We start from the raw sequence: 24,446 nt of genomic DNA, 5'->3' as shown, positions 1-24,446 counted from the left end.
GTCAAAACTGTGGCTCGGAGCTGTGACCGCAGGGTCTCTGGTGCCGCAGGGTCTCTGGTGCCTGTCGTGGCGGCAACCCCACGGTCTGGGAGGAGTTCGGGGAGTCCATGGAGGAGGACTATTGGTTCGGCCCCAAGGAAATTCTGGCAAATCTTCCAGTGCCTCAGGAGGGGAAGCAGTTTTTCACCAACAATGTTTACAGCAGAGGTGGGGAGCTGTTGACCTCAACTGCAGAGGTCGTCGGGCGGTGGAAGGAATACTTCGAGGACTTATCAATCCCACCCTAATGTCTTCCATTGAGGAAGCAGAGGCTGGGTTCTCCGAGGTGGTCTTTTCCATTACCCAAGCTGAAGTCGCCGAGGTATTTGTGAAGCTCCTCGGTGGCCAGGCACCGGGGGTGCATGAGGTTCCTTAAATCTCTGGATGTACAGGGACTGTCGTGCCTGATCCGTCTCTGCAACATTGCATGGCGGTCAGGGACAGTACCTCTAGACTGGCAGACCAGGGTGGTGGTCCCTTTTTTTAAGAAGGGCGATCGGAGGGTGTGTTCCAACTACAGGGGGAGCCGAGTCTGAAGCAACTGGGATGAGGATCAGCACCTCTAAATCCGAAGCCATGGTTCTCGGCCGGAAAAAGGTGGCTTGCCCCCTTCAGGTCGGTGGTATGCCCTTGTTTCAAGTGGAGGAGTTCAAATATCTTGAGGTCTTGTTCACCAGTGGGGGGAAGATGGAGCGTGAGATCGACAGGCAGATCGGTGCAGCGTCTGCAGTTATGTGGTCGTTGTATCGGTCTGTCGTGGTGAAGAAGGAGCTGAGCCAAAAGACGAAGCTCTCGATTTACCGATCGATCTTCGTTCCTTCCCTCCCCTATGGTCATGAACTATGGGTCATGACCGAAAGAACAAGATCCTCGATACAAGCGGCTGAAATGAGCTTCCTCTGTAGGGTGGCTGGGCGCACCCTTAGAGATAGGGTGAGGAGCTCAGTCACCCTTAGAGATAGGGTGAGGAGCTCAGTCACCAGGGAGGAGCTCGGAGTAGAGCCGCTGCTCCTCCACATCCAGAGGAGCCAGCGGAGGTGGCTCGAGCATCTGTTTGGGACGCCCTCCGGACGCCTCCCCAGGGAGGTGTTCCAGGCTTGTCCCTCCAGTAGGAGGCCTCGAGGCAGACCCAGGACACGCTGGAGGGACTGTGTCTCTCGGTTGGCCTGGGAACGCCTTAGGGTCACACCGGAAGAGCTGGTAGAAGAGTCTGGGACGAAGGAAGTCTGGGCAACTCTGCTTGGACTGCTGCCTCGGCCACCCAGCCCCGGATAAGCGGCAGAAAATGGAGGGATGGAGGGATGGATGGATGGGGGAGTTAGAATGGCATTGCAGAGAAACATACAGTATTGTGCTGTAAATAGTGAACCTGATTCTCACTCACTGCCGGTCTCTCTTCTTTGTTTATAGCAGAGTGTGAACCCCAAAGCAAGAGAAGCAGTGACAACTTAAACTCGGGATCTGGAGCAGGACAACCTACGTCACAGGCTGCAAGACATCAAGCATCAACTGCTGCAGAATCTGCGCCATCACAGGCGGCTTCACAGGCAACACAACCTATAGCACCACGGGCTCTCAAACGTACAGCAGAAAGATGTGCAGCTTCACAGGTTGCAGGATATCAACTGTCACAGGCTGCAGGATATCTACCGTCACAGGCGGCAGGATATCTACCGTCACAGGCGGCAGGATATCTACCGTCACAGGCTGCAGGATATCTACCGTCACAGGCTGCAGGATATCTACCGTCACAGGCTGCAGGATATCTACCGTCACAGGCTGCAGGATATCTACCGTCACAGGCTGCAGGATATCTACCGTCACAGGCGGCAGGCTATCTACCGTCACAGGCTGCAGGAGATCTCCAGGTCCATCAGTCTTCATTCTTCATGTCCCAAGCCGTCCCTCCAGTCCAGCCCTCGCTGTACAATCCCAGCATGTACTCAGTCTTCAGCATGATGCCCTACTCGCTGGACTGTTATTCCTGCCCACCGTTTTACCAATATTACATGTTGGATCATCACTCCTGGGCGGGGCTCCGCCAATCAAGGTCAGCCGCTTTGAAAGAACCTTTAGTCCGGCCTCTCTGCTTTCTGTCGCGCTGTTTACACCTTTCACACAGTGAAATAGTCGTTTTAGAAATAACCGTTGATGAAAAGTTACCTCACAGTATCAGCCAGCAAAATCAGGTCGTTTCCTTTTAACTCGTATGGAGAGATTTCATGTTTACAATACCAACGGTTCTGTTTACAAGACCACTCCATCAAGTCTCACGTTTCACTGCAAGCTGATTTTGTTCTGATTTAATTGTTTGGCGTTGTCGTTCAGTTGGTTCACTCAGGTTTTTATTTTTTAGTTTTCTAACTTCCTCACTGTTTCTATCAGCCTTTACAGCAGCTACCCGAATGCCAGCCAGCCCGTGCAGGGCGTGTGGAACGCCCGCTTGGTGTACCAACCGGCCGACTCGGCGGCTCCGGCGGGCGCCAGCAGTCAGGCCGCGGAGAGGAACGTGTCCCCCCCCGATGCGAGTCAGCAGGCCGTCGGGGGGGAGCCCGAGCCCGTCACCGCTGAGGAGACAGAGAGCAGCTGCAGGGAGGAGATCGACATTGTTGGACTCTAGAGGCACATCGTCCACTCGGTCAAACTGGCCTTGAGAGCACAATGAAATTCTAGTACAACTGAAGGACCTGTTCAGAACCGCTACCAAACGTTACGTCACACAGTTAGCTGTGCCTGCATTGGAGCCTTTTATGCCACATTCTATTGTTCTAAAGTTACAATTCAGCTTTTAAAATGTTGTGGTCGTGGTAATATTTCTCATTAAGAGGAACTGTAAAAGTTTCAATGTTCAAACACTGCAGTTGGTTTCTTAGGTAAGTACTTTAAATATACATAAGATATTTAAGTTAAATAAACAGCATTAAAAACATTTCTTTAATGAAAAAACGTTATGAGAGATTCTCACTGTTTTTTTTTGTTGGTTTTTTTTGGTGCTCTGGAAGTTTACAGCCATGAATTTGTCTTTTAATTCATTGGTTTTAATGTGTTTATTTACTCCTGTAGCAGAAGTATTGTTCCGCAGAGTGTTGACTGTTTTCTTTAATTGAATAAAATATTTAACTTGAATTTGCTTCTTTTTCCTCGATGGAGGCAAGTGTTTACTTTTGCTTCAGGCTACTTGGAAAGTGTCCTTTGACTTCCGTTGTAAACATGAATGCCTTTGAAATAGATTGTGTGAAGGAAGATAAAAGGTTGAATACTTCTTGTGTCCAGACAATCAGGTATCTATTGATCCTCCATGCTTTGCATTGGCTGGACTCGGGTGGAGCTGAACTGTTTCCATAGAGAAAGAAGAAGAGGGGAGGGTTTTCATGAACTGCGTCTTCAGTTGGATGTGAGATTTTGTTTAAAACTACATCTTTTGAGTCAAACGTTGTTTTGTCCATCAAACTGCAGTTCAAAGTGTTTTAAAGACTCGCAAAACATTTAACGAGTTCCTTTCTAATGATGAAAAACTAAATGTGTCCACTGGGGGGTGACACACACACAAACACACACACACACACACACACACACACACACACACACACACACACACACACACACACACACACACACACACACACACACACACACACACACACACACACACACACACACACACACACACACACACACACACACCTCAGCAGTTTTTGGTCAATTTTGTTGATTGGAGAAACGTTAAATACGGAAAAACTTGGTTCCTCTTCTGTTTCTGCTCACCAAGAAAAAGACCTTTACTCTGAAAATGTGCTTCCTGTTCTTGGTCCCAGGAGGTAGATCATTGAAAAGAGACACAACTTTTCAACAAAATCAGAGTATATATATAGAAAAAAAATCTTTATAAAACATAATAAAAAGTGTCACAGACATAAAACAATGTTCCCCTACAGAAGGACCTTCCAGTCTGAATTATGAGACACACAGAGTGAAAACAGAGCAAGAGACTCCGTCTTATTAGATAGAACCTGTGACATGGACGACTGTCAGACAACAACTGCTCCGGACAGGAAGTGAGACCGCAGAGCGACTGGACCTTTGTGTTTGGAGTTGTTTCGTTTGATTTGTGTTTCGTCTCTTTGTTGCCATGTTTCGTTTTGCTGTAGCTGCTTTGTGGAGCTTTTAACTTTATGTAAGTTATGTTTTGCATCTTTGTCATTGTGTGTTGTCTTCTTAGTGTTGTGTTCAGCCTCTGTTGTTGTTGTGTTATCTTGATTTGTCGCTGTGTTTAGTCTCTCTGCTGTGTTATCTAGAATTATAGCTGTGTTTAGTCTCTGTGTCGTTGTTGTTATCTAGATTTGTTGCTGTGTTTAGTCTCTCTGTTGTTGTGTTATCTTGATTTGTCGCTGTTATTTTGAAGTTGTCTTTGGTTTTGTAGCGTGTTGAAGCTGCGTTTTGTCTCGTTACTTTGACTGTTGCTCAGTCTGTTGTTTGCCCCTGTAGTCAGTTGTTTCCCCGGTTGGTCTTTGTCGTCTACCTGCTGTGTTTCGTCTCTGTGTCGTTCAGGAGGAGCAGCCCAACAGGGACGAGTGTTTAACTTCCAGAACACACAAACTGTTGATAAAAAAAAAAGGTAACACTTTATAATAACTATCCGTTATAAGTAGTTAATAAACCATTAATAGCCATTAGTTAATGAGTTATACATTGCTTGTTGAATATTTGCTAACAGTTTATTAAGGATTTATAACTGCCTTATAGATTGGTAATAGATCATTTACAAGCTGTATTCCCCAAAATTACATGTTAACTGTATGTTAATGATTTATAACCATACCTTATAAACTAGTAATACATCATGAATAAGCCATTAGTAAACTACTTGCTAATGACTTGTTAAGTATCAGTTAATACTTTATATACATTATTAGGACGTTATTCTAAAGTTGCAAATATTCCTAATTTTCAAACAGTTAGTAAATGCATAGTAGTCCACACAAATGGATTCCTTTAACTTTATCTTGTGTTTGCATTTTTGGCATGGCATTCGTCTTCTTACAAGCTTTTTCTCCTGCAGCCATTTGATCATGTCTCTCTGTCTTATTTTAGATTTAGTTCTGCTTTCAACAAGCTCTCTTCGCTCAGTGGCTAAACCAGGCATTATTTGACCATATATGAAGTTTAGGGCCTACCTATTTGTTTTATTTTATCTCTGTTCTTTTTACACACATTAACAATCTTCCCGAGTTTCTGTAAGAAACCAGTGTTCCCAGCGGAAGTGGTGATGGGCAAAATGCGAAATGAATCCAGGTACTTATGGGAGAAAGAGAAAAAAAGTCAACAGCGGGTACGAAGTAAAAGGAAAACCACACCTGTGACCGTGTGCGCACAACGGTAAGCAAGATTGCGTGTTATTTTTTCATTAGAAATGTATGATTAGGATAACACAGGTTGATAGTTCTACTGCATCATTCAACCGGTTTGGGAAGTTGCCCAATTACTAATTTGCGTGCGTGTGTGTGCATGTTTTCCCAGAAAAAAAAAAAGATTTATGAGTTGTAAGACCTGTTGTAGACCAACAACTAGTAGAATTGTTATTTTCTGAGGTGTGTGTGTGAGCGCGCGCACACATTCTGTACCTATCCATCCATATATTTGCCAGCTGCTCATTATTTTATTCTACCTTCACCTGGCTTATAATCACTTTTTTTTAATGCTCTGTCCTCTCATTTCAGATACTGAGGCAACTCTAGCTCCAACAGCTTTTTAAATGTTAAGAAGAGCATCTTCTTAAGAAGAGGCACACTGCCACACATCAGTGACCTGACCCAGGAGAAACACTCCCTCCTCCAACTACCTGGTCAAAGTAAGTCGTCGCGGTGCACAAATCACCATTTTTTTCCCTCCAAAGCCTGACCTGCAGATCACGATTTTCTTAACAGAGCATACAATGTTCCAATCATATTTTATTGTGAAACATTGAACAATACCTGTGAAAAAATGCAGACTTGTTGTTTTAACTGCACATGAGGTGGTTATCTCAAATATATAATAAAAGTTTAGAACATTGCTGTTCAAAATATTAAATTGTATAATTTTCAAAGCGCTTTGGGTGGTCGCAATGATGAGAATGTGCTATATAAGCACAGTCCATTTACCAATTAACATTTAATAAATGTTAAAATGCTATTGATAAGAATGCATGAGTTGACTTTATGTATTTTCTGTTTTCCTGAATCAGGTGTGTTGGAAGAAGGAAACATGTAAAACATGCAGCAGAGTGGCCCTGAGGATCAGGATTGGCTCCTCCTGTCCAAGTTGTGCTGAGCCATATTTGTTATATATGTTTTGTTCATGTCTGGATAAATCCAAGGCATTGTTGTGATGTTTGGTTATAAAATGTCCCTCTAAAATTCTGTTTAGAACAAAAGGTGCTATATTATTGTATATTGTTTGTGTTTCGAAACATTAAACACATCTGTGTTATTGATAACAATTTCACTTGTGGTGTTTGTTGGTGTTTTTTTGGAGAGGGGGGGGGGGGGGGGGGGGGGGGAAATACAGCACACACAAAAGCCAATGGGTGGAACAAGGCTGAGGTACAATAATGTGATATTTTGCTGTTCCACAAAGTATATTTTTAGTAGATGGTTAACAAACTATTAATAAGTGGTCTGTAAAGTGTGAGTTAATATATTAGTTAAGTATCAGTTAATACTTTATATACATTATTAGGACGTTATTCTAAAGTTGCAACTATTCCTCATTTACTAACAGTTACTACATTATTAGTAACTGATACTTAACAAGTCATTAGTAAGTAGTTTACTAATGACTTATTCATGATTTATTACTAGTTTATAAGGTATAGTTATAAATCATTAAAATACAGGGAACATGTAATTTATAAATTGTTAACTAAATGCTTGTAAATTATCTATTACCTATCTATAAGGCACAGTTATAAATCCTTAATAAACTGTTGGCAAATATTCAACAAGCATTGTATAACTCATTAACAAATGGCTATTAATTGTTCAACTACTTATAACGGATAGTTATTATAAAGTGTTACCAAAAAAAAAATTCAGAGTCTCTGAGAACTCCAAGCTTCCACATCTAGAGGCCGCTCCGTCATCCCTCCTTTCCTTCCTCCTCCTCCTCCTCCTCTTCCTCCTCGCTGATCTCCGCGTATGTTTGAGTCCACCCTCTCTGGCCCCGCCCTCCTCAGGTCTGGACGCCCTGTGGGTCTTTTTCTCCGGACGGGGCATCAGCCGACGGTTTCTGCCCGCTCACCAGCTCGTAGTCTCCTTTCTGGCCGGCCGCGGCGTCCGGGCAGGCGGCCCTCCGGCGCAGGATGAACAGGGTCAGCAGGAAGCAGAGCAAGCCCCCGCATGCAAAGAAGGTCTGCAGACCCAGAAACCTGCGAACACACAGGCGGTTCACACACACGCAAGCCAGCGTGGCCCACAGAACGCGTCCTCGTCAGTGTGGAGTGGCGGCGCTGCAGCAACACACCTCTGCCTGAAGCTGTCCAGGTTGTAGTAGTGGCAGGAAGTCTGCTTCCCGCACTTCCTGCCCCACAGGATGCAGGTGGTGTCGATGACGCTGCCGTAGAGCACGGGGCCAGGCAGGAACGCTGCGCAACCCAACGTAAACACACACTGAGCAAATGTGGCGGTTGAAGACGAGCCGCAGGGTCAGTGGGTCGGGTCGGGTCGGGTCTTACCCAGGACTCTGAACAGCATGTACTGGACTCCCACCGCGAACGACTTGTCCTCTGCAGGGACCGTCCTGAAACACAACCACCACAGAGCCTGTCAGCTCCACCCTGGAGATCCTTCACATCACAGTCAGTCACAGGAGGAAACACATCCATAGCCACAAATAGTCCATAACTGTTACTGAAATGAATGCATCACTCATCTATAAACGCTCCATGACAAGTCTAGAAGTGCTAATGGAATATGAACTTTATTTGGATAATAAGATTCACACATGAAATGAAGCACATTTTAACATCCGTCTTCTACTGGGAAAAGAGGAAAGTTGTAAGTCGAATAAACCAAATGAAATAATAAAACAGACAATAATAATAATATGTGGGGAAAAATCACAAGTAGAAAATGAGTTCAAAACCAATTAAATAAATAATGTAAGGGTGTATACAAAGTAGACTGAGGCTCTGTTTCCACAACGTTTACAAGTGAAAACACAGAACCTTTTGATGTTTGTTGACATGACAATGATGCTCAGAGCCACTGAAAACACTACTTCATTAAAAAAAAAAAAAAAAGGCAAGGCACGTTTTTTTTGTGGAGGCTGAGCTCCTACCTGAGGATCATCATGTACGACGGCGTCTGGGAGAAGGAGGCGATTAAGCTGGTCAGACTCAGCAGGGCCATGAAGGGGTGGAGGAGGTGGGAACATCCACTACCACAAGTCCCCGGGAGGGCGGAGCCGAGGCCGCCACTCACACAACCACAGGAAGTGAAGTTCTACAGTAGAAATGGAATTTCATTTTCAATGAAACAAGTTTATCGAGTCCAAACATCCGATTGAGCGCAGGCGATGGAGATGCCGGGTTCATTCCTACGGTCGGTTTGTTGTTGCCGTCGGTTTCCACTGACGAGCAGCCGGCGTGACACGGAGACCTGAACTCCACGCCGTCGGAGCCACACACCGGGTTGAAGTCCTCCAGAGGACACCCACAGCCTGCACTGCACACCAGCTCCTTACTGCTGAGACACACACACACACACACACACGATTTTAACCCAGTAGTCAGTATAGCAACGAGTCGGAGTGCTTGATGCTCCCAGTCGTCCTGCTACCTGTGAGGAAAGACGCCGGCCACCTTCTGGGTGGAGCAGCCGACCAGCAGCAGCGGCAGGGCGGAGAACATGCACAGCAGGATGGCGACGGTACACAGTTTGCTGGCGCCGGACACCGAGAGGTTGAACCCTCGCATCAGAACTCCACCCAGGATGGTTCCCAGCACCACCAGAGGGATCAGGACTCCACCTGGGAGACACAAGCCGGGGGGGGGGGGGGGGGGGGGGGAGGTCAGAGCCAACCAGAGAGACGCGTCGGTACGGTGGAGGAACGGCGCTCACCGATCATCATGGCGGAATAGGCCACCGTCTGGTTGAACTGCCGCTCGATGAACTTGGCCATGAAGGTGGCGAGGCCAGAAAGCATCGCCGCCAGGTTGACCTGGGCCAGAACCACCAGCAGGTAGATGGGACTGCGCAGCGTCCGCAGGGTGATGCTCGGAAAACCTGGACGGCAGAGGAGGTGGTGCTGCTGTCAGTGTAGAGTCTTCCCTTTTGAATGGTTTATTAGTTTTCTCTTTCTATATTTAGTTGAAGCACCGACACGCGTCTTTACTGTAAACTCTTAAGTGTCTGCGTTTTATTTTAAAGGGTTACAATAGTCTAATGTTTGTTATTCTGTTCTATTCTCATATAAATATCCTTTTATTGCAATGGAGAGCTGCCATGGTGTCCCTGTTTTAGTTTTAACGCAATTTGAAACAAAACCAAAGTAAATATTTATGAAATTTAAGAGAATAGTTCAGTTGAACACTGTGTTATACGCGTAGAAATATACTGTATCTGTGAATTTAGTGTGGAACAATTCTTGAGAGCGTACACCAGCTTCATCTACAGGAAGGACATTTAACAGTTTGGAGGTTCTACAGAAGCTTTCGGCTCCGTTTACAATTTTACATTTTCATATCATTGTTTTGACGACGACGTCTTTTTACACTGAAAAATGCAGAAATGCTGAAAAATGCTGTAGTTTTCATGTTGGACCACTAGTGGCTGCTATTTGTTGTTTTTAATAATGGCACTACACACACATGCATGCAGAGAACAACACACTGTAAACAATAACAATAGGAGATCATAGACATTCTAGTGGACAGACCACCAAGTTGGATTACTATCATGGTGACTGTCAAAATAAAAGTACCCAGTCCCAGGAGAATACAGACAGGGAGTCACGACATCACGGAGGAAACGTTCTGATTGTAAATCTACTGAGCGTGTGCAGAACAACTAGTTCATGTACAGTAGTGTTTTCAAAAAGTTATGTTTTCAGTGTCTCCGGACATGTTGTCGTGTAAACAAACTCCCAAAACGCAACAAAAACTTCCGGTTTTCCCTTGGAAAATGTGTTGCGTAAACATGTCCTGTATTTCCAACACATGGAATTCTCAAACCCTCGTCTCATCTCATGTCGTGATGACATTAGCTCCCTGATGGCAGTGAAGTTGGTTCCTTGTCGGAAGTGGAATTAGTTCCCTATAAAAAGTAACAACACCAATTTAAGTCTTGATTGGTACATCCGCGGGGGTGAAAATACGTTTTCCATCATGATCGATCTCACTTCCTTTAAAATTAAAATTAATTAGTTCCCCGTCATGAAGATATTAGTTCTCTGATGTGAGTGAAATAAGTTCCTCGTCGGTACGAGGATGAGCAACTGGTCTGTGAAGAAATGATCTCCCTTTTTTGACATTTCTCACTGGAGATCTGTAAAAACAGGCTCCATGTCACGGTGATCTTTAACACCCTGACTTCAGTACAACCTGTTCCGTTTGCTGCGACTTGAAACCGTGACAAGCAACCTAAAGTGCCCCCGGCTGCGGCGCCATCAGACGGGGGAACCAACAAAAAGAAGAAGGCGCTCACTTTTGAGGAACTGGAGGAGGGACAGTTCCCGGAGGGGGTCTGTCTGCAGCTGCTTGCCGTCCGCCGGAGATTCTGCATCGTCGCGGTCCTGCTCAAAAAACACAAGCCGACGTTTTCCAGGGTTGGATTAGAAACTGCTCCGTCAGCAGAGTCGCAGTCTGCTGCTGCTGCTGTGTTCAGAGGGTAAGGCGGCGGTAGAGCTGGCAGGTAAAACACTTCCGTCAGGGTTTAGTTCAGAATCAGGCTCTTATCTTCTGCTTGTGGGGAAATAAAACATTGAATCCACAGACGTGTTCCGTCTGGAACGTCCAGAAGCCTAACCCGTTGCTCACAGAGCTGTTGGGTATCTGCTGCATTCTCAGCTCTCTGGAGGGCTCGTTCATCCTCTCACTGCCTCGCTTCTGCTCAGCTTCACTGTGAAGGTTATTTTCATGGTTTGTAACAGCGAGGAAAAAACAACTCCTCAACCGGAGCATGCAGGAGACGGTGGAAAGAAAAACGGATGTGAAACAGATAGAAACCTGCAGGTTAGAGGCCGGAAAGCAAGAAACTGTGGGTGGAATACGGCCAGCAGGATAAACCTAAAGCAGCTCAACTCGAAAAAATGGTCCAGGATGACTTGAACCAGCCGGGAGTGTTGCGCAATAATCAATCTTATAAACTAGTACGATAATGAACGCTATCAACAGTATATTAGAGCATTATTTTCATTCAAAATCAAGACTTCTTCTTAAATTGTAATAAAAAAAAAAAAAAGAAGAAGGATGAAATAAAATCTTATCTGAGGTAAGAACAGATGAAGACCCACAGACTCAGGAGGAGCAGAAGGTTCCTCCAGATGCAGGCTGGACAGAAGGTGTTTGTGGGTGCACACTCGCCTCTCTGCGCATGTGTCTGGGGAAGAAGAAGAACGGCAGCGCGGTGAGGAAGAGGAGGCAGGAGGCCACCAGGAAGCCGAGCCACCAGGCCCCGACCCAGCGCAGGTCCCCGGAGTCCAACTCGATCTGGTCTGGAAAAAAAAAGGAAGATGGGAGGTGATCGCCAGTAAACCTGGACGAGAGTTATGGATTCCTGCACGAGTTTTGAAGTTGATCCTGGACTTAAGCTGAGGTTTTATAGCTCGTCAAAAGCTCAATATAGTCTGTAGCTTAAGACGCATTAGTGGTTCAATGAAGGAGTGGAAAGGTGGGCAGAAGAGTTGTCCTATTCATTTCTACGTTTGAAGAAAAAATACAATAAAAGTTTAAAAAGATATAAAAATATTATCACAAAGTACTATGGAAAGCGGATGTTTGAAAAGTGCCACGGTATATATCGGTCAAGATTTGAAAGAGTTTGAAGATGTTTAAGATCTTCTCAGACCACTTCAAAAGTAAAGAAAATGTTTTCTTTACATCTGCCAAAGTTAATAATTCAGTTCATTTCGGTTTAATGTTATTTATAGAGCACCAATTCATGTGGGAAAAAAGACAACCACAATTATTCCACCTATAATAATAATAATTCCTTTGAACAGGAAGAAACCTGCAGAACCGGACGAGGAGACGTTCTGCTGCTCCGGCGGGACACCAGAGGACAGGGACAGGAACGCGGAGGACAGAAATCAAACACTCTGCAGGCTGAGGACACGGGAGGGACACGGTCTGAGGAAATGTCTCCCATCAGTCCCAGCCTCCAGCAGCGCCACTAGAAAACGAGCCGAGCCGGTCCTGACCGTCACCCTGTCCCACACAGATCCTGTTCACAACTTGAGCTCCGGTTGCAGGAACGTGTTCGCACACCACGGGATCGGAGAGTCGCTCGTCAGGGTTTGAGGTTGTTGAAGGCTGTTTGTTTGTGCAGCGACGTCAGGTGTGGAGCTGAGACAGGAGGCAGTGACCAGGGAGAGATTCCTTCTCCTGAACTGACAATAACAACACAAGCATGGAGACCTGACCACCAAGCTGATCTTAAACATGGTTCTCTGCAGGTTTAAAATGTTCAATGAGACCCAGTTTGGACTCATTCTGGACTTTGAACCGGGTTTTTGTCTTGTCTTGATAATTGTTTTCCAGTTTAAAATCCAATTGAAACAGGTCTGGTTCCGCTTAACACTTCTGGAATGGTTTCAAACCGGTTTCACACTGGCTGGAGGCCCAGTTGAAATTGCTAAGTCCTGGAGGAGGTCCTCTGAAATCTCGCCTTCCAATCAGAACCCGATCCGTTTATGTAAGGAGGAAGGGGAACGCTTTATTGCACTGGCTCTGGTGCCGGTCACGCTGCGACTCACTCCGCCCTGCAACAATATAGTCCCTTCTGTCTGCTCTACGTATTCTTATGTGTTTGTACTTCATAAATCTGATCTCTCGTGAACTTTACCCCTCGTTTGAAGGAGCAGAGTTCATTTCCCTGCTGTAAACAGTAACACTCCTCCTCCTCCTCCTCCTCCTCCTCCTCTTCATACAATCCAGCTGTTCCTGCTGGCAGCTGGAACTCTTTTCTTGTGAAATACAACCAAAGACTGAGACTGAAGCATCGCTGTTGAGACTGTTTCGCCAGATTTAAATGTAATACATGGTATTTTAAAATTGCATATATAATAAACTACATTTGGTAACTTTACCAAACCTGAAAAAAAAAACAATCTGCATTCAGAATCTCACACAGAATCATGTGACTTTTTTTTTTTCTCTCTCTCCAATGAATCTTAAATGTTCAGATCAGGTTTCACCTCGTCTTTGAACATGAGGCAATCATTTGTGTTGGACTTGACTTTAGGACTGTGTGTACGGCTTTAAGAGAGAGAGAGAAAGTGCAAGAGGAAAAAGTTTCTAAGAGTGTGTTGCAAGCAATGTAGGCACACACACACACACACACACATACACACACGCTACGACGTAACCGTGCCTAGTTCTCACACGCCTCGTCCAAAAAAATTGGCGCACGATCACATTTCATGGCCGTGGAACGACGGCGTTGCTCAATCGTCCGATCCTCAACAAGCTGCAACAGGCAACGCCGCACAACGACCTCATACAGATGCCATGATGCACCCAAACTGACATCGTCCAAATAAACAGCATCCACAAACAACAAACAACACACAGCAACACCTCTGGCCTCTGACCCAGAGCCACACAGGTGGTCCTGATCGGTGCGTCAGGAGGAACCCCTGAGGAACGATCTGGAGCCGGAGTCCCGAAGGCGCTCCACTTTCCCTTCAGCGTGTCGTCCCGGCCCTCGACGTTCCTGTGGATCCATCAGCAGCCGTTCTTCCAGGAAGTCTCTGGGTTTTACACTTCGTCTCTGGGTGTTTGCTGAACTTTCAGTTGAGTTCAGCGTGAGCCACAGTAACAATTGGAAAAAGGGTCCGAGTCCATTCTGGTCTGATGAGGAGGGACAGCATCAGTACCACCATACCAAGTGGCAGGACAATTTCACTATACCCTCAAATTCTTGACAACCCACAGTCCAAACCTTGGACCGCTTTCTATTTGAGCCGCTTTCGGTTTACCGACCGCTGGGAGACCTTTAGACCACTGAACGTCTTTCCTTTCTCACTCTTCACACAGTCATGGACAGTTTCTTCCTGGTAAAAGAGTTTGTCCTTTCCACAGTTGGAATATTTATGTTTTTCTCGGCAAACGTTCCTTCGGAATGAATTTTTGGGGGCGATATATTAGTCAATTGAGTTGAATGGAATTGAAGCACCAATCACAAACACCAGCCACACACGCCTTCTAACAAAGACCATAGATAAAACATCGTCCGACCGATGAAATGCCTCAAGGCCTTCGGCGCCGCGCGACTCCTCACCTGCAGACAGTTTGTCAAAGTCGACGTAGTAGCGCAGCATGAAGGAGCCCATGATGAAGCCGAAGGCCGGGCCGATGGAGGTCATGGCGAGGAGGATTCCTGCAGGACAGAGGAGAAAAACACAGGTGAGCAGAGAGTGACCGTCAGAGAAGGAAACTCTGGAAACGTTCAACCAGAACATGCAGTTACTTTGTGCTGTTTGACTCTGGAGCCACAAGGGATTTAAAGCTTTTCAGTCTGGTTGAATGTTACGACCCAACAGCATCTACTGAAAACCCGACGATCATATTTATTGTGACTTCTAGTGGCCAGAGGAACTCAAACAGCAATACATGTAATCTACTGATGCCCAGGACTTTCACATAAAAGCAGGATGGTTCACTTTGTGGATTTTTGTTGGGGTATTTTATTTTTATAAATCTTATAGGTGACTTTGTAAAAAATGTATGTTTTTTTTTTTGACATTTCACTGCATTTTACACCTCAAGTTTTAATTCAAATTGGCTTTTTGTTGAGATTGAAGTAATTTTTAGTAGAAATTGTTTGGTTTTGTGAAAATACAAACATTTTTATCACTCATACTCTGCACCACAACAACAAAAACTTTAAATTCAAAGGTTATTATGGCACAAGTTTACCATTCCAGATGAAGCTGTATGTGGCCCCAGAGCTAAAATGTGGGGTGCTTTAACAAAAAGGCAGGAAATGAAGCTTGGGGGTCCTGAATGGGAGGAGGAGTGAAGAACCAGCGCCTCCTACCGAGGTACAGCGGCGAGTTCTTCTTGCTGGCGTGGTCGTCGATGTACGAGATGCCGAAAGGTTGTATGGGCACGGCTCCGATCCCCAGCAGCAGCTGACCCAGGACCAGCAGGGGGTAGGCCACCTCCCGGGCGGGGCTCTGCTGCGCCCGGCAGGTGCGATTGGAGGGGGAGGAGAGGTGGGCGGAGCCGGGCAGGCAGAGGCCGGAGCTGTTATCGCCGGAGGATGCTGAGAAATGAGAGTTCGGCTTAGTTCCAAAAACCAAGAATGAGTTTTGAACAATGGATCTACTTGTCGAGCTCACCGCTGACGCGTCCGGTGTAGTCGTACACGCCGCTCAGTAAATGCGGCATCGCCATCAGCAGCGAGGCCAAACAGGCCAGCAGGGCTCCGCCGCCAATGCAGCGCGGCCGGTGGACTCGACTCCCAAAGAAACTGACAAAGATGATGAGGATGGTGTTCCCCACCTGGAACGGAGAGGAAGAGAGCAGAGCAGAAACACACGCGCAATGAAAAACAAACAAAAAAAACCTTAAACAACAACGAATGTGTAAAGACGGCGACGCTCTCGCGTGATGAAGCCAAGCGGACCTCGTTGAAGGAGGCGAGCATGCCGGACTTCTGGCTGGAGAGGCCGTAGCGCCGCTCGATGGTGGAGATGGAGCTCTTCATGCAGCCCGACACCAGCAGCTGAGCCAGCTGCAGCAAACTCTGGCAAAGCACGAAGAACTGCAAGGGACAAACGAGGGCGAGACGCAGAGTGAGGCGTGCGTCTTCTCAGTGTGTGACACCGGCGCAACGCGGCCTTCAAATACCAGACGCACACTCGGCTCTCAATCTCCGTTTTGTCTCCACCCGTCTCTGATATGTAAAATATGTAGCCGGAGTCCAGAGCTAAAGAAGATTAAATAAACATCTCAGAAGATTTTGGTAAATAGAAACGACTTCTAAACACCTGCTGACGACGCCACTTTTAAAGCCTCTATATCCACGAAACTAAAGAAAATGTCAGCTTAACCAAATGTTGTTGTGGTTTAAATGCAACATGACACAAAACCAGGTCAATTATTTGGGAAAACGAAAGTTCACTGAACAGCAACGTACGGCGGTGAAGAATAAAAGATGTCTCCCAGCAGCACGAGAGGACGATTTTATATGATGCTTCCATTGAAAACACGTCGTTATTGGATTTTCATTTCAGAAAAGGTTTGCGTTTCCGCGCCAGCGGTCAGCGTTTTTTCCCAACGACGTCGGTTGTCGTGTGAACGGCTCCTCAGAGTTTTTCTTCACACGTCGCTGCTTATCGGTTCCTCCGTGTCTCGTTTGCATGACTGTCCCCCCCCCACCCCACCACCCCCGGTCGGTTTCACTTTGGGAACTCGCACCCCCTGGCCTCCCAATCTGCTCCCGAAACAGAAACCGTTTTCCTTTCCATGTGTGCTTCAGTGAGAGCGAGACTTAAAATACCTTGATGCTGTTGAAGAGGCCCGGGGTCGGGCGGGAGCCGGCGGCCCCGCGGGGTCCGGGTTCACACAGAGGTCCTTGTTCCCCATCGTGTCACGTCCCGCCGCCACGCGCTGGCTGAAGAAAACTACGAAGCGCACAAAAGAAAACATTTGGTAGTTACTTCCTGTCCACGCAGCTCACACACACACACACACACACACACACACACACACACACACGCACACACACACACACCAATGTCCCGCTGCACGTGGCCTCGCTTCACACTTTCACCACGTCGTGAAAACACCAACCCACATTCCTGAAAGCAGCGGGCGAAGAGGAAACAATGCGTTCATGTGCTGTTCAAACAGAGACGGAGGTACGATGGAGCCTGAACATAAACATTTCTGCTCCGTCACTTTTGTTCTGTGGTTGGTTAAGATGAGGGAGGAGGAAGTCGGATTTGTGGTCAACCATTAGTTTACATTAAAGGTTGAGTTTACATGAGTTGTGTAAACAACAACTTTATATAAATAAATGGTCCGATTGAGTTTTGGTCCGACAAGCGCAGAAATGTAACGCATATCATGTTTAAGTAAATACAATTCCAATTTTATGCTATTTAATTAATTTCTTTAAACTGTTCTTTTTACTTTGGTTGGACTTCAATAAACACGGGAATGAAGTAAACGTGATAATGTGAGCTGCTGTGGACCAAGAAAGACTCCCACTGACTGACCACATGATATTTTATCATCTAAACCGGGGCTGTCAAACATACTGCAGTTCAGTTCAGGGGCCACATTTCTTCTGAAATAGGATTGTTCTGTTGCCTAATCTGTTTCTCTCAGTCCAAGAACAGACTTCCAGCGGAGAGGATTTTCATTTGACGGCCGCTTCAGGAGGAAGGAAACTATTCCTCAGAGGAATTCCAAGCTTTGTCTCTTTTTATCTCCAAACTGGAGCAGCGACAGAGAGACAGACAGAAAAAGAGCGGAAAAGATGAGATTTGTGCAGAAAATAATCTCTCTTTGATGTGCTTGTTTTCATGTTCAAGCCCCATTTACACCACAACGTTTTTTAGTGAAAACGGAAAACTTTTGTTTCCATGATAACGTAGCTCAGATCCACTGAAAACACAACGTTTTGAAAAGATGGGAAAATTACATTTTACAATACAGTTTCCTCCACTGTCACGACTCCCAGTCCATTTTCTCCTGGGACTTGGTACTTTTATTTTGACAGTCACCATAATAACAATCCAGCTTGGTGGTCTGTCCAGTAGAATGTCCGCGTTCTCCTGTTGTTGACGTTTATAGCAGATTGATCTCTGCTGCATGTGTTTGTGGTTTCATTACAAAAACAACCAACAGCACCCACTAGTGGCCCTGCATGAATACGACAGCGTTTCTGTCGTTTCCGTGTAAACAGGCGTCGCAAAAAAAAACGACGTGCTGTCACTTTTAACGTCGCGTCAACAAAGCCTGAGAAACAACAAAACCTCGAGTTTATAAATGACACAGAAGGCGTCTGTCTTATTTTTTCCATTTTTCCTTTTACGTGCATGCGCGTGTGCGTGTGTGTGTGTGCGCGCGCGCGCGTGTGTGTGGAGCTCAGGATAAGTGAGACTGGAATCCAGCTACTGAAAGAGAGAAGCAGCAGATGTTTGCGATAAGCTAACATGCTGGAGCAACAAACAAACTAACAAACTGGAATAAATTGACAGAGAGAGAGAGAGAGAGAGAGAGAGAGAGAGAGAGAGAGAGAGAGAGAGAGAGAGAGAGAGAGGGGGGGGAGCGGAGAGAGAGAGAGAGAGAGAGAGAAAGAGAGAGAGAGAAAGAGAGAAAGAGAGAGAGAGAGAGAGGGGGAGAGAGAGAGGGAGAGAGAGAGAGAGGGGGAGAGAGAGAGAGAGGACACAGACTCACCGTGGACGGCTTCACCCCTGCATGTGCCTCCACAGTCCTCCAACACAACTTTCCATCTGCAGACCAACCTCCAGCACTCCCGTCCCCAGGGAGGAAGAGGAGGAAGAGGAGGAGCAGGAGCAGAGAGGAGGAGGAGGGAGGAACAGATAGACAGGGAGGTGCTGGACTCTGCTCCCTTGCTGCTGAAGGCAGGACTGAAAGAAAAGCTGCCTGAGACAAAATAACGTAGATTTATATGATCTTTCATCTTTCAACTGCAGAGACTTTGTCTCCTGGTTTAGACTCTAAAAAAAATGACGTCCCACATTATGAATAAAATACTTATAATGGTTTTCTAACACTGTTTACCTGTCCCTGTATCCTGCGTGTGAGGAAAGTCGATCGCCGTGCCTCACTTGCTCCGCCTTTTACTGAACGTGCGACAAGCCAATCCGAGCTTTTCCCTTCATGACATCATGCAGGGAAATAACCCCTCCCCCTCTCTGCTAGTGGATACTCACTCTGGCCCTCCTACAGGCACATGGAAACGGACAAAGGTTACTGATATGAAAACTGGCGACCGTTAGCAGGAGCTAGCGTTAGCCACTTGGGGGACTGTGGAAATTCAAACTGGTTTGGATGAAAAGCTGCGTTTCGACGAGCCATAGTGATAAATCCACCCTAAACATTAGCTTGAGCCGCATTTAAAGGTACAGACGCAGAAACAGCCTGTTTTCACCAGAGGGACTTTTAGACTGAAATTCAGCACCAAAAGCTGGATTTGGGGAAGACATAATGTCGTTGGACCTCTGACAACCATGTGAAATTGTTGAAAAACTGTATAATATGGAACCTTTAAAGCTCAACAGAATCAACCAGATGAGAGAGCCTCACCATGGTATGGAGGCTGGACTCTTCCCCTCCTCATCAGACACCAAACGTGTGATCACTGAAAGGAAGTGAACTCTTTAAAACTCACGTACCACTGATTGTTGTAACTGGGTGTCATTGCCACCAGCATGAATCACAATCTCACAGGACTGGTGTTTATTCTGGTTCAGTATATTTAGGAGATATCCCTGGTTTAGGGAGGGAAGCACGAAGCCGAAGAGTAAGAAAACAATTGTTAAAAACTAAGTTCAAAGCAGATTTAAAAGAAGTGATTGAAGCAGTGTGAAGTCTCTCTTTTTAGTCAAGCTCAGCAGCTGGTTTGTATTTCACTGTTGCGTTCAGTGATCGTATGAATGGAGTGATGGGGCCAACATGCACTCTGAGCAATGCAACAATTAAAGTTAAATCAATTATATTGCATCTAATGTAAATCAGATCAGATGTTCTAAAGAGTTCCATCAAATTGAGATATTTTTAAATCAGATTTAGCCCCACAAGAAGTGTTTCTCAGACAAACTGATCAGAAAGCAGATGTTAGAGATGAACAACAAAACAATTAATTAAGTAGCACAACAGCATCAAACAGCTGATGAGAACTAAAGTGTTTGAGCTCAAACTGATCTGTCAGTGGCATCATGTGGCCAGCAGAGGGCGACAGACTCACATACACTGATTTTCAGCCTGAGCACAACAACGGATTTATACACGTTCACAACTTTACACACAGGATGACAACACCAAAAAAACCCAAACTCAACATAGTCACAAACAGAAACTAATGACGGCAAAAAGCTGACATGAAAATATCCATCCATCCATCCATCCATTAATAAACCTGCCATGAAACTTGACGTCTTGAATTTATTCACAATTACACAAGAAAATCTTCTTTTTGTTTTTGCTTTCAAGTCGATGCTAAATTAAGTGGATGTTGTTAATTCATCTATCGCGTTTAGAAAATATCTGAATTTTAGTTAGGGTTTGATGATCGATGCCTCATAATTGTTGACAACTATTTACACTATGACACCAGTGAGAGACCACTGAGAACAGAGTGTCAGACAAAGTGTCCACGTCCACTTTCCTCCAGCCGGACTGAACCGGTACTCCTGGAAATCACTGCTGTTTTTCGTGTTGAGAAACGTTGTCGAGGTTCTCTTAATGTTCTCTTTATTGGAGAAACTGTAAAGTTCAGGAGTGAGGAGCTCAATCATTCACTGCTCTGAATGAGTGCTTCTGGGGCAGCTGCAATTTCTCCAAAAAATGTGTCTGTGTCTAAATACCACCATCAAGTAAAACACATCTAATCGAAGTCACCGGCCAACAATAATCTCAATCAGTGTTATGAGTGTTCCTTAGTGCTTTAAGTGGGCCGATAAGCACCACTTTAAATGTTTACCCTTCAGCGTACCGGGACTTTTTTCTACCGTATGTCGCATACTGGTACCTTTCCTTATGTCTGGACTGTCAGCCGCTACTTTTTTCCACACACTTTAAACTCAGCGGCTTAAACAATGACGCTAATTTATGGATTTTTGCGGGTAAACGAGCTTCATGCCAAAGATTCATGGATGATGCGTTTAAGTGCATCATGTAACTCTGAACTCCGCGGCTGCGCTCCAAGCTGACCAACGCTCTCCTCACAGTCACAACCAGCAAATACTTTATGACCAGAGATGAAACCCTCAGGGTTTGTGTATTTTAGCAGTAATTCCCTCGCCCTCCCTCCCTCCCTCCCTCTCTCCGTCCTTCTCTCTCTTTCCCTCCAGTCCAGTCCGTCACCCCATGGAAGCAGTGAAATTCATACCCTGTTACAACCTGGACACTTGTACTTATAGACAAGTGTTTGTACTACAAAGAAAAAAATATATGTTTTCTTTTTGTGGGTGCAGCTTATGTTCTTTTTTTTTTTTTTTTAAATAGATAACACTGTACTGTATGTGGCCCATATCGATGTGATCATTGACAACATATTATACAGTTAAATCACACAATTCGTTAAATTACTGTATAGACCAGGGGTGTCAAACTCAGGTCCTCGAGGGCCGAAGCTCTGCTCTCGTTTTCCACGTCTCCCTCCACTGAATGTCCTGATGCTTCATCACCAAGTTCAGCACAAAGCCAGGTAAGGAGCTGCTCATTGGAATCAGCTGTGTGGAAGCAGGGAGACATCCAAACCGTGCAGGGCTGCGGCCCTCGAGGACCGGAGTTCTCCACGTGTGGTATAGACGGAACGGTTCCTCAAAATTCAAATCAATTTGTTTTCAGCAAACTGCACCATGATCCTGTCCGTTCCTACATGACCCCAGGTTCCTCCAGGTAAGCTTTCTAATGGACTCACTGCAGCTTTTCCCACATGGAAAGAACCTATATGCAGCATATATGCACATATATGCTGCATATATGCTGCATATATGCACGTATATGCTGCATCTATGCATATATATGCCACATATAGGCAAAATTGAGGTGCATATATGTGAATATACAGGCCATAGAGGTCTCCTGTACTGCTTCTTTATTTCCACATATATATATATAGCCCATATCTCACTTTGGCAACTGTCATATCAAGGCAATAACTAAGAACGAACTAAAAAATCAATTATGCAAGAAGAACTTGTGTATGTGAGAACACGTGAAATTGGTATCACATGTAATTGGCATGTTATGGAATTTAACTATGGCAATTAAGTGAGAGGAGATGGAAAGCTATGATGTCTACATGTTTTCCAGAAACATTTATAAGGACAATTCTTTCTTGTATGAAGACAGTGGAAAAGAAGGAAATGTATAACAAAATGGTTTGTCGGTTTCTTTATTTTGTCAATCAAGCCTTTTTTACAATTTCAAGTCACTTCCAGATTCACATTACAGCTCATACATGTTCACCGTTACACCCACCAAATGTGTAGAGGCTTGAATGTAGTTATGTTATAGAAAGAATGGAAATAGACAACCCACCCATAAAACTTATTTTATTTGTTTAGAATCATTTGGTTCAAATACAAGCCCTTTTGAGTCAAGTGTAATTCCTATACTGTCCATTAGACGGCGCATGTCGGGAAGTAAATGACTTCAACGCATGTGCTCTCTCTTTACTATATCACAGGTTGGTAAATACTTAAGATTCACAAATGTAAAGCATATTATCTGGGTTGTAACATGTTAAAGATAACATTGTGTGAGTAAGGAGTCGTAAAACTAAGTTGTACCGGAGTTTTCGAGTGAAATGTGAACCGTGTTGATGCTAACCTGCTAAGCTAATAATTAACAAGTATAAGGGACATACAACGTGGATAAAAGTTAATCCAGACCAGTTTGGTACAAAGAACCACTTGATCACGAAATCTTAAGTGTCACGGATAGCAGACAGGACCCAAGTGCAGGACTCTGGAGGCAGGCTGAGTTCAATCAAGTCTTTTATTCATAATGACAGCACGGACCGACGAATAGCAGGTCGCTCCTTGACCTGAGGAACGCAGCAGACTTGACTTCAAATCACTGGACAGGACGGACGAGACATGGACGACTAACAAACCAACAATGAACAAACACAGACAGGACATATATAGGGCATGGTGATTGCAGAAAGTGGCCGCAGGTGTGGTGCTGGACCGCCCAGACCTATGGCCCGCCCACTCTTAAAGGAGACCTCAGCCTACCTCCTGACATTCAGACATTTTATGAAACGTTTTTCAAACAATGTGCAATTTACTGGGCTTGATGTGTAATTAAAGGTGCATATTTTATGGTTTATTACCAAATACTGGTATTGCTGTTGAAAACTGTATTGGATGCAGGATAGCCGTTTGAGGTTGAAGGCTATCACTGCGTCATGAGCTTAGTTAATCACATTTTAAGCTGGGTGACTTGGTTAAAACCAGATTTCATTGGTTCATTGTAAAAAAAAAGTAAATTCTGTACAAGTGAAAATCTTTTGTGTTTAAAACGAAGTTTAAAAGAGTAATTCATTGATAATTGAATGATTAAAATGCATACATTAGATAAATACAGTAAAACACATGGTTTAAAGGACAAGGTATGTACGTTTGTATTTTCTGTTTTCTTGTGGAATTGAAATGTATGTTGATTGTGAGTAAGTTTGATTAATTATGTCCACCTGGACTTTTGGACTCTTTAAGGCCATTTAGCATGTTATGTTCTGGATTACTGTTGTTGATGTTGCAGAAGAAAACATCCTCTATCGTGAAGAAAACGGCTTCAACGCATATATTGGACATATACAATATATGTCCAATTGCAGCAGTACAGCACTTTGGGTGCAGTACTCCTAATAATATAGTGCTTCCTGATGAAGCACTATATTATTATTATTATTACACTGTCTTATTATATTTGTCTTCTCTAGATGCTACATTGAAGAAGTGGCCGGCAGCCAGCCGAGGGCAGATCGTGTCTATCAATTCGAAGATCAACAAGATAAATTGTTTTTTTTCTGATCAGTTTTTTGCCTTATTTTTGTTCTTGTACTATTTGATTGTTCTAAGTAAATAAATAATGTAAATTTCATTTTGGGCTGTTATTTATGTTGCCTCGTAGCTATGGATTTGACTAATTTTACTAATATATAGGTAAACCTATTGGTGAACATATAGGTGCATATATACACACATATATACGTGCATATATGTACCTATATGTAAACATATATGTGTATATATGTACATATAATATAGGAAAATGGCCAATTTTATATATGTCACATATATTCAGAACCTATATTAAGACATATATGTTTATTTAGGTTCTTTCCATGTGGGTTTTTTCCACAATTACACACTTAAATTACACGTAATGATGTACAGGCTGATAAAAACAAAACAAAAGAAACTCCCCACAGGGACAATAAAAGTACATATCAACTTATTCAGGATGGTGTGTAGTGACATCCACTCATCTCTCT

At 44.6% G+C, this 24,446-nt stretch overlaps 2 protein-coding genes across 2 annotated transcripts; one reads left to right on the top strand and one right to left on the bottom strand.

The window, feature by feature from the left end:
* The first annotated feature begins 1,216 nt into the window (after nucleotides 1-1,216).
* On the top strand, nucleotides 1,217-3,045 carry LOC308139085 (uncharacterized protein). The gene is made up of 2 exons (XM_080508413.1): nucleotides 1,217-2,089; nucleotides 2,425-3,045. Exons 1-2 carry the CDS (start codon nucleotides 1,929-1,931, stop codon nucleotides 2,657-2,659), a joined length of 396 nt encoding a protein of 131 aa, XP_080364539.1. The 5' UTR covers nucleotides 1,217-1,928; the 3' UTR covers nucleotides 2,660-3,045.
* Nucleotides 3,046-3,894: 849 nt separating this feature from the next.
* Nucleotides 3,895-16,828, bottom strand: LOC308139076 (solute carrier organic anion transporter family member 2B1-like; the record flags this gene model as incomplete). Its single annotated transcript, XM_080508403.1, is given in 15 exon segments — nucleotides 3,895-7,444; nucleotides 7,540-7,660; nucleotides 7,751-7,815; nucleotides 8,356-8,519; nucleotides 8,618-8,762; nucleotides 8,856-9,045; nucleotides 9,138-9,302; nucleotides 10,722-10,809; nucleotides 11,600-11,730; nucleotides 14,517-14,615; nucleotides 15,276-15,503; nucleotides 15,580-15,742; nucleotides 15,867-16,004; nucleotides 16,743-16,759; nucleotides 16,762-16,828. Coding segments are annotated over 15 exon segments (1,977 nt in total). The 3' UTR covers nucleotides 3,895-7,248.
* Between the last annotated feature and the right edge of the window lie 7,618 nt (nucleotides 16,829-24,446).

The sequence above is a fragment of the Blennius ocellaris genome (assembly GCF_963422515.1).
Source record: "Blennius ocellaris genome assembly, chromosome: 14".
Taxonomy (NCBI): Eukaryota; Metazoa; Chordata; class Actinopteri; order Blenniiformes; family Blenniidae; genus Blennius; species Blennius ocellaris.
The sequence above is the reverse complement of the archived record's forward strand: the minus strand, read 5'-3'. Positions and strand labels throughout refer to the sequence as shown.

Excerpts from the sequence above, each read along its gene's own strand:
- LOC308139085 (XM_080508413.1), top strand. The coding sequence starts at position 1,929 with ATGTCCCAAGCCGTCCCTCCAGTCCAGCCCTCGCTGTACAATCCCAGC. Across the intron at positions 2,090-2,424 it reads GCGGGGCTCCGCCAATCAAG|CCTTTACAGCAGCTACCCGA; the intron begins GTCAGCCGCTTT and ends TGTTTCTATCAG.